Genomic DNA, 10,020 nt, shown 5'->3' with positions numbered 1-10,020 from the left:
TTGGATTTTAAAATAAAAAAAAAGTTCAAAAAACTTAATTTATATTAGTTAAAAAAACTAATTCCCTAATTGAACTCATCGTTTTAATATGAATACTGTTAGAAAATTAATATTTTTCAACTAACATCAACCATTTTTTAAAATTATTTTATCTTAAAATAGTAGACTCTAAATCATAAACTCTTAACCCTAAACCTTAAATTATAAACATTAAACTTAAATCTTCCAAAAAATAAAAATCATAAATGTAAAAAGAAAGAATTGATTAATTAAAAATTAGTTCGTATATTTTCTCTTTTAATATATCAATTTGTATAAATAGAGTTATCCTAAATCGGAAGGAATAATAGTTTACATCAGAGGAGATACGTTTAACAAGTTTGTGAAAATAATGACTGGAACATTTCGATAATATAGTTATTTTACAACGAAAAGTTCAAATAAATATTCTAACCCTCCCACAAATAGACAAGCTGGCCTTGTAGTTCGTACTTTGAAGGAGATTGAAAGAATGAGAAATTTTGAATAACAACCAAAAGGAACGCAATAATCACATTCCATTGGTGTGTTACTTTCCAGTGGAAAAGCCAAACCATTGTTTTGATGAGAAAAGAGGTGCTAAGTTTCAGGCGTCCATTTTAGAAGCCAAAAAAGAAGAGGAAAATAGCTACGTGAGTTGTGCCTACTTATAGGAGGATCGTGATCAATATTGATCAAACTGACCCAACGGTATGCAATAGCTTTCATCACCTCCCTGGAAGGATATCTGAGAATGAAAAATCATTAAACGGCGGCCCTGTAACAAGAAAGAAACCAAAAAATAAGTGCCAAATTCCGAGTGATTCGGAATCAGGGGAAGAAAAAGGGACAGTGATCCAGTTCATGCCAAAGTCAAACAGCAAATTCAGATTCATATAGTCAAGCCACAAGCAGGTATTGCACCAATGCACGGGCAAGTGTGCAGGAGAGTTGAGCAATGACAAAACAAGATACAATTCCCTTCGTACTCCAAATGTGAAAAACATGAAAGTAATGCAGATAAAAAGAAGATTAAATCACCTAAAATACCACCGAAAGATTAAATGTTGACAAAAATATTTCTAAGAGTAATTATCCAATCAGTCCTAAGGATTTTAAAAGCGGACATTTTAGTCCACAAGAAAAATTAATACAAAACATCCCCAAAGTTTTACTCCGACAGACAAATTAGTCCTTAGTTCTTTTTCTGGCAAAATAATTATCCAAATCAGTTTCCAAAAGATTTTAAAAGCAGACATTTTAATCCCTAATAAAAATTAATACACAGATCAATTCCCAACTTTTTTTTTCTGTCAGACATAATAGTCCCCTATCCAGAATCTCATGTATGTATTTATAATATAAAAAAAATTTTGCATAAAAAATATAAAAAGTGTATATATATATTGTCACATAATAATAATAATGTTGTTCAATAAAGTTATTAGAGATTATTCTACAAGAAACTCAATGTTGAAACCATTTGATATTTTTATATTTAATATAACTTAACTTAGTGTGATAACTAGAAATTAAGTATAATAAAAGTTATTCTTCTATTTTCACTTGAATCTCAACTTATTCACCAAATTATCAATTAACTCAAGAAGCTAACTGAATTTCTACTTCATAATTAGACTAATTTAACATACACATCCATGTGGCATACATATTATTTTTCTTTGATTTATAATGTGTGGAAAAACCATGGTAACAAAAAAAAAAGTGTGTCAAATTTGTAACTTAATTCCATATGTATAATGTCAAATTGTCAACAAGAATCAGACAATTTCCTATTTTAAAAAACCTGTTTGTATTAAAAGAAAATATTTTAATTTGGATTTCAAAGTATCACTATTCACCTTGCTTGTTTCCAACGAAAAGAGTGTATTAATATGCTAATGTTATCATCCACATGCACAAAGCTAATCTAATAATAATAAATGTTAACATATAGTAAAAGTAAATTAGATAGAGGAACTGTTATGTCTGACAGAGAAAAACGTCGGGAATTGATCTGTGTATTAAATTTTTTTGAAGACTAGAATGTTCGCTTTTAAAATCCTTGGAGACTGATTTGGTTAATTACTCTGTCGGAAAATAGACTAGCGACTGATTTGTCTGCCAGAGTAAAACTTTGGAAATTGATCTATGTATTAATTTTCTTTGAGGACTAAAATGCTCACTTTTAAAATCCTTGGGATTGATTTGAGTAATTACTCTATTTTTAAAAGAAAAAAAAAAACAAAAATGCGCTCAAGATTTAAAAATGAAACAAAAAAAACCAAATATTCGATATATATTCTCGAAAAGGATTTTAGATATCGAATTTTGATTTTTTTTTTTGCAAGCATTAATAATTAAAAAAAAACACATTTTTTTTATCATTAAAATTATGTATTTTGCATCAAGCAATTTGTTATGCGACTTTTTTATTGGTGGCCTACATTTTTTTAAAACAAATGAAAAATAAAAATCTAAAGATAGAATTTTGCTTTAATTTTTTGCATAAATCTTCTAAATAGTAATCCAAATGTTTCAACAAAAATTCGACATGCTTTTAAATCCTTTGGAGAAAGTTTAGTCATTTTAATCGTTTAAAGATAATTTTGTCAGCAACTAAACGTTTTTGATAGTTCACCTGAAAAGAATAACCAATTAATATGAACGGAAAGCATTTCTCACCTTCTTGTTCCCCTAGAATGTAAAAAGGAACGTGTGCAATCATCTTTGTTGCACCTTCATTCCAATTTATGCTGCCAACTTTGCCTGTTGAAGACCGTGAAGGCCCCAATATGGATGCGCATATAGCAGGATCATTCATCAGAGCCAGGAAATCGCATGCACGTCTCCACACCCTCACATCTGAAATTCGAGAACGGGCCACCTGGGATATAGACCCTTAATTAGAGGGCAGAAAATTGCTAAATCCTTCTTATGCTTTGCTTTATGAAACCACTGAAATACCTTGCCCAAGGATACACGTGCTCTTGGTGCTAATTCGCGATGGTGTGTAGCAAGCTTTGAAATGGCTGTTATAACAAAACATAGAAGCCTCGATTGTGATGACCGTCTGTAGTTATTCTTATCAGGACCAAGGGACACCTCCTGTGTCATGCCGAGACGACTTCCAGGTAAAGAAAGTAGATCACATCATCACACAAGTACCCAAGAAACATTGCACGTGAAGCAGCAAGTTTATCCTACATCCATACCTAGAGGAAAGGTTTTCATACAAAAGGAGTTCTAAACTCTCAAAAAGCTCACGAGCTTCGTCTTTGTGAGATTCACCACCTCCACCATGCTCTCCAATGGCCCAGCATAATTGCAATGCCAATTCTGTCTAAAGTAAATCCAATGAATTCTTAACCCTTAATTGTTTTGTTGCATCCCTCTCTGGGAAATAGTTAAAATATTTGCAGGCTAACCTTTTCTGGGCTGTCATAAGCTTCTCCAAGTCTGTCCATTATAGGTTTCTGGAATAAAATCATACAAGCATAAGCTTCGCAAAACAGAAATGGTAAGTGAAATCACAGCACTAAAGGAATACGTAACAGTATTTTAAATATAAAAATGCAATTTTAAGAAATAGCAATATGGGGCACAACCACACAAGGCACATCCCAAAAGGGGGAAAATTGTGTATGAGCAGCATATAATGGTGTCAAGTACACGTATAGATTATGTCAATATCAAACTTCTATGACACTTGGAATCTATCAATGTCATATTTTTGACTCCAATGTGGCAGAACACGACACATATATGGTCGTTTAAATTTTGAAAAGGAAAAAGAAGTAACACACAAATAATGAGTTTATTTTAAACTTCAAAACAATTTTTAATAGTAAAAGAAAATAAGGCAAGATTGAAGCTTATACTAAACCATAGAATTCAAGCCAATTAATCAAAGATGAGTGCAATTATCATATCTGAATGAGGTGGTGAACACTAAGCATTCACGGGCTTACTACAAATATGATACACAATAGGGCATAATAACGTCGTTTGACCCATGTAGCAGATCCCACCTAATCGGATAAAGCATTGACGTTGAAGCTTATACTTGTGATATATGTCCATGCCCATTTGGATGTCTTTCAAGTTTGTCTCTTACCATATTTTTATCACCTCTCACATAGCACAATCAGTGTATGCTATTGCAAGGAGATCTATGTAGAAACCCAATTAAGGGCTGAACTATATTTGGCATAAAGAAAAAATAAAACATACTATATTGTGAGAAAGATACCTTTAGAAGAGCAATGAAGTTTGGAGAATGCTGAAAAGTAGAAAGCATAAACTCCAAAAGCCGGTTTCGGACCTGAAGGCACAGTAGAATAGAATATAATGTAGTAAGTTAAAATTCAAAAAAATAAAAAATAAAACAGAAATTCTTATTGACATCGGGTAACCAAAAGTGGAAGTGTCCTAAGTCACACAAGGGGGGTTCCAACGCATTGTGGTAACTAAATTTAGATGTTCAAGTGAAGAGTCACAAAACCAGACATTTATGGAAATAAGAAATTAATGAGAACTGTGAGAATACAATTTTCTTTAAGACCACAAGGTACTCCTACAGAAAGCTAAATAACAAATGACTGGTCTGTGCTCTACAGAACTAGAAAAGCAGCTTCATGTATTGTCAGATGCCAGTTCTCAACAGATATTCTAACAGTGTGTCATAATCATAAGAGAAGAAATAGTCAGTACCTCATAAGAAAATACTTTATCCGGAAATATGGTAGCAAATCTTGACATAAGAAGGGGAATCAATGCACAGATCAGAGCTGCAAATTTAAAAGAGGAAGAAAGCTGTAAAAGCAGCAAGATCATGAATATATTTCCCACAACAGAATTCATCGATCCCAGTGTAATGCACCAATACCAGGTTAAATGAACATTGAAATTGAATAAAACTTACAGTCATTGACATCACGCAATGCTATAGAGAAGTAAACATCAAGAAGATGGGGTGCCATGCTAAGTACTGCTTTCAGCCTATCAGAGTAAGGACTATTAGCAGCAGCCTGCAATAGAGTTGCCATCACTGGAGATGACCAAGGACGTTCCTGGCATAAAATAGAATTACATTAGAAACAAAAAGAAGCTTAATGCTAAAGAACCATCCTAAAATTATACTGCAAACATAATATTTAACAGATAGAAGGTAACCATACAGCGATACCATCATTTTCATCCTTTAAAAGCTCGAGGAACAAAGGATCAGATACATCAATTGCACTGTTATCGTCAGATTCAAAATCTCCTCCACCATCTTCTATTGTTGAACCAGTGTAGGCTTCATCCATAAGGGCAAGTAGCATCTGCATTAAAAAAGTGCCAAATTCACCTAAATTTCAAATTTAGGTAAGAATGACTCTACTTTTCTTTTCTTTTTGTTTTCCAAAATTTTATTTTATTGAAGATTACCTTAGGAGCAGTATTCTGCTGAATCGAAGCTATGCTATTTCCAATAAGTGGTCCTGAGCTTTTTTCCACCCTCTCCAATGCCACTACCAGAACTAGGGGGCAAAAAAGGCAATAAAATGTAAGAGATCATGTAATTGTGCCGATGCATGGAAGTTAAGTGTTTCTTATGATAGCCTTTTTAAGAAGTAAAAGTATTTACCTGTTTCAATTTATGTATAGGATTCCATTTTTCTTATTATTAGTCTCTCTTTTATTATGCTAAGGTATTTACCCATTTAGATTTATGCATAGGATTCCATCTGATTCAAGGTACACAACTAACTAACACCCTTTGGTCCAACTCCAATATTTACTTTTTCAATAATTCCTTTACTTTAAACTCCCGAATTCTACAATAAAGGGTTAATTTTGGTTCTCACTAGTGTTTAGACAATCTAAGTGAAACGGAGTTATGTTTCTCCATTAAGTAGCATGCGAAAACTGATGTTTCTACTTTCTTTAATTTGTTGTTACATGACCAAAACTTTATCTTCTTATTCCTTAATGCATAATTGTATTTTTTGCTATCCTATTTGTTTGGGCATCCTACATATAGTTATTTTGGTTTGCACCCTACAATCACTATCACTTGATCGTTGACACCTTATGCTGCCAATTTTTCTATACTCCCCTTGCAACTCATAAATTCACAATTATCCACGCAAAGCTTTCCACATGAATTCTTTATTGAAAAGGCATTTATCACATCCATGACCCAATTCATTATTATAAAATTTCAACTGTACGTATGCCATGCTTGTTGCAAGCCTTTATATAGAGACTCATATTTCATAAAGGAAGAGGATTATGTTAGGTACTCAACAGGTCATTAACATACAAGAGAAATAAGTTATAACATTTTTCTATGAAAAAGTAGAAGTAAACAATACATGAATGGTCATATGAACTTACTCGGCAAGTCTATTAAATATGGGAATAACGGAATAAATGATCCAGGTGACATCAATCCAGGGAAAGCTTTCGAAAATTGTTTCTCTAATCTGCAAAAGTGGGTGTAACAATTGTTTGTCAAAATCTCTATTAGGCACACTAACAGAATGCAACTACATACAAGTTACGTGAAATATCTATGTAATGTTTCTTTAAGCTTCTTTTCATTTTAGCAAGATTCCTTCAACATGTAAAAAAGGGGACTGACTGTAAGGGAAGGGAAAATATTTTAGTAATTGAATAATCAAATAGAAGGGTAAGGCATCTAGCTTCTATGGAAGGGGAAATATCTAACTGGAATTTTTGTTAAAGCTATTGTTGAGTTGTGTTGAATCTATTGTTGTTGAATCTGTTGTTAAGCTGTGTTGAATCTATTGTTGTTATTGCTGTTCTTGCTGTTTTTGGTGGTGGTGAGGATGAGGGTGGGGTGAAGGGGAGAGAGGTGAAGATGAGATAATGATGGTGGGGGGTGGGGGAGGTGGTGTAGCTGAGTGTGGGTTGAAGGCAAGAGGTGGAAGTGAGATGGTGATGATCATGTCGATCTTATTAGGAGAAAATTTCGTAAAAATGAATTTGACCATATGTTAATTGTAAAAAATTTAACCTCAATCGTAAAATCGAAACTTATTTGAAATGTAAGAAACAAAATTGAAACAAATTAAACGTCAAGGGTATTGTAGAAACTTTTTGAAAACTTCAAAGATAAAAAATATACTTTACCCAAAATAAATAAATAATCAAAGAGAACCAAAATGCGAACATAAACATAGCAAAGCCACACAGTCCTTAACAATGATTGTAAGGGTAAAAAGACCTTCAGCTTTTCACCAAGTAATCTTATCCCAAAGAATTTTCCTTGAAGCTATAAATGTTACACTCCAAACAAAATGGATCTAAGAGTAACATGGACAGCCTAAAGCAACAATAACTTGGTTCTTACATCGACCAAAACCAGCAAAACTAGTTATCAAAAACTGGTCCAATAATAGGCACACCCTAACACTCCAAAAAATAATAAAAGAATTACAATGTTTATCAACCTTTTAAGAAGAGCTATATATGCCATTAAGACCCAATCATATTTTATTCCAGTCATACTTGAAAATTGAGGATAAAGTTCAATCGTTAATTTCTTCTAATATGCAGTTAAACAGATTTCTTTTTCAATGTTTATCAACCTTTTAAGAAGATACTAATCTGATTTTTGTCATACCTACTTGAAATACTTTGTTTTTATCATTTTAAGATCAACTGATCAAGATGCACGCAATAGAGCTTAGATCAGCAAATCAATGGTCCATTTGTCTCCATTGTCTTTATTCATTCAGAATATGTTGGAATTCGTTGGTTAACCTCCCACCCACACGTAGCGCAAAATAAAATTAAAAAAAATTAAAGAAAAAAGAAAGGAAAGAAAGAATGCATACCTTTCACCATTCCAAGCGATCAGTTTCAACAACAAAGGAAAAAACTGCCAAATGAATTATGATAGCTAATTTCAGATAGCGGAATTCTGGTATAAGTCTACAAGAAGAATGTTACAAAGGCAGAAGGGAACATGCTCAAGAATCAAGATGTTAATATGATTGAACTTTTCACAGTTCAACTTAGATTCTAGAATCAAGAAACCTACCCGTCTCCATTTTCCAAAGCTAAACATATGGAGATGGGCATAGAAACTGTAGATCAGAAAATTGAATCAAACAGTGACATATTTCTGCCATACCCAGGATTCTATAACTAAAATAGTATGCATATAACAAATAATACTCATTTTGTCAAGTAACTATTTTCTCATACCAAACTTCTTAATTTACTGCCTGGGAAAACTTTAGGTGCGATTTTCTTCTAAGGTTTAGCCAAACAGTGTCCTAAGGCATTGGTTAAGAGAGTTAAAAAAGAAGGCTTTGACTGTTTCAATTTAATAGCATCGGATTCAATGGATTGAAAACTTAAAAAATTATATTTTCCATTTAAAATCTTGTTTGTGGTATCCTTAACTAGTGTCATTAGGACTCTTGTTAGCAAAACCCTTTAGCTTCTCTTCTTTTTCGCTCGAAAACACTGAAANATTCGACAGTTGCTTCTGCCACAACCGGATCAGCAAACTCTCTGCAATAGGATACAAATATGTCACAAGAGTAATAAGCCCTGTTTTGATGATAACTTCCTAAAATAAAGCTAAAAGTAGAAAGCCTAAGTCCCTGAAAATCATTGAGAATCTATTCACTCCCTCTTCCTCCCTTCCATTCCCATTATTAAGACTTCAGATAGAGTGAAATGCAGCATTTGAATCGTTAATGAGAAAATAAGAATTAAACCACATGCATAACTATCCATATAATTTGAAACCGAACGAAAATATATCAAAATATATAGAATCACCTGCTCAAACACGAACGAAAAAATGTCCTAAGACTAGGATCAGCATCATGAAGAACAACCTCTCCAAAGTCTAGAAAAAACTGAAGAATTGCCTAAGAAATGAGAACGAAAGGAAGAAAAATCGTAAGTTTTTTATCCGAAGTGCTTTCAAAAAGATAAATCAAGTGATGATAATAAAGAAAGAATTATAAAAGAATGGAGATAAACCAATAAGAGAAGGCCGTTGGAGGTTCGAGATTGAGAACGGGAAGCGACGGCTCGATGGAAGATCTTGTTAACATGCGGATAAACCCTAGCTACCAAGTCCTCCGAATTCTTAGACTTGCAAATTTCGTAAAGCTTCTTCACCTAATCAAAATTCAGAAAAACAAAGTAAGAAATAATTAAATAATAATTTTGTTACGAAAGAGGGAAATATGGGGAAGAGTTAGTTACGGAATGAAGAAGAGAGGGATCGGAAGCGGGGTCGTTGGCAGTGTTGGAGTCTCTGGAGCTGTTGGAGAGCGTTCGGAGGTAGAAGTCCCAACCTTTGTCGTCTCGCTCCGGCATCGCTGGAAAAAGAAGATGGGGATTGTCGGAGTGATTGAGTTACGGATGGGTAGCAAAAGAGTGATCTTGCAACACTGGTACCTCCACTTCCCTGCTCGGCGGGGTTGAGTAAAGCCGTAACTCCTTCGTACTTGACTCGTTAACGATGGGATAAACTGCTTTTTTAGCTTCTGAACGGTGAACCAAACTCGTTAATCTCCGGGTACTATTCCTTAACCTTTTTTGGCAGTGACACGGTAAGCGAAAGAATGAGCTAGCATTATCTTATCACACGTTGGACAATGGTAAAATACTAAAATCACATTGTCTATTTTTTACGCCCAATAAAAGTTGTGCGCATGTAAAAAGGTGTCAACAAACAAAGCAAATTATTCACCTACTTGAATGTATAGAAATTCGTGCACAACCTAATTGATCAACCTCCATAAAATGTCTTATAAACTTACTTAATAGATTCCTAATTGATCAACCTAAAAAGTGGATCAAATCTTCTTAGAATAAAGCTATAAAATGTGAAATTAATCTAAAGATATGATTACAAAATTAATCTTAACTAATCTAAATCATATTTGATCTTTTTAAATTAGGTTATATTTGATTTAAATATTTAATACCTAAGATTTGTTAATTAGTTTAAATCAGATT

At 33.2% G+C, this 10,020-nt stretch overlaps 1 protein-coding gene across 1 annotated transcript; it reads right to left on the bottom strand.

The window, feature by feature from the left end:
- LOC107630157 (AP-5 complex subunit zeta-1) lies at nt 367-9,627 on the bottom strand (the record flags this gene model as incomplete). Its single annotated transcript, XM_016333221.2, is given in 16 exon segments — nt 367-796; nt 2,704-2,905; nt 2,986-3,145; nt 3,234-3,361; nt 3,447-3,494; nt 4,271-4,342; nt 4,732-4,808; nt 4,943-5,090; nt 5,199-5,345; nt 5,452-5,543; nt 6,403-6,491; nt 7,869-7,912; nt 8,521-8,553; nt 8,827-8,918; nt 9,034-9,174; nt 9,262-9,627. Coding segments are annotated over 16 exon segments (1,637 nt in total), but the record flags the coding sequence as incomplete, so codon positions are not given.

The sequence above is a fragment of the Arachis ipaensis genome, chromosome B03 (assembly GCF_000816755.2).
Source record: "Arachis ipaensis cultivar K30076 chromosome B03, Araip1.1, whole genome shotgun sequence".
In the NCBI taxonomy this organism is placed as follows: domain Eukaryota; kingdom Viridiplantae; phylum Streptophyta; class Magnoliopsida; order Fabales; family Fabaceae; genus Arachis; species Arachis ipaensis.
Note: the sequence above shows the minus strand (reverse complement) of the source record. Positions and strands in the feature narration are given on the sequence as shown.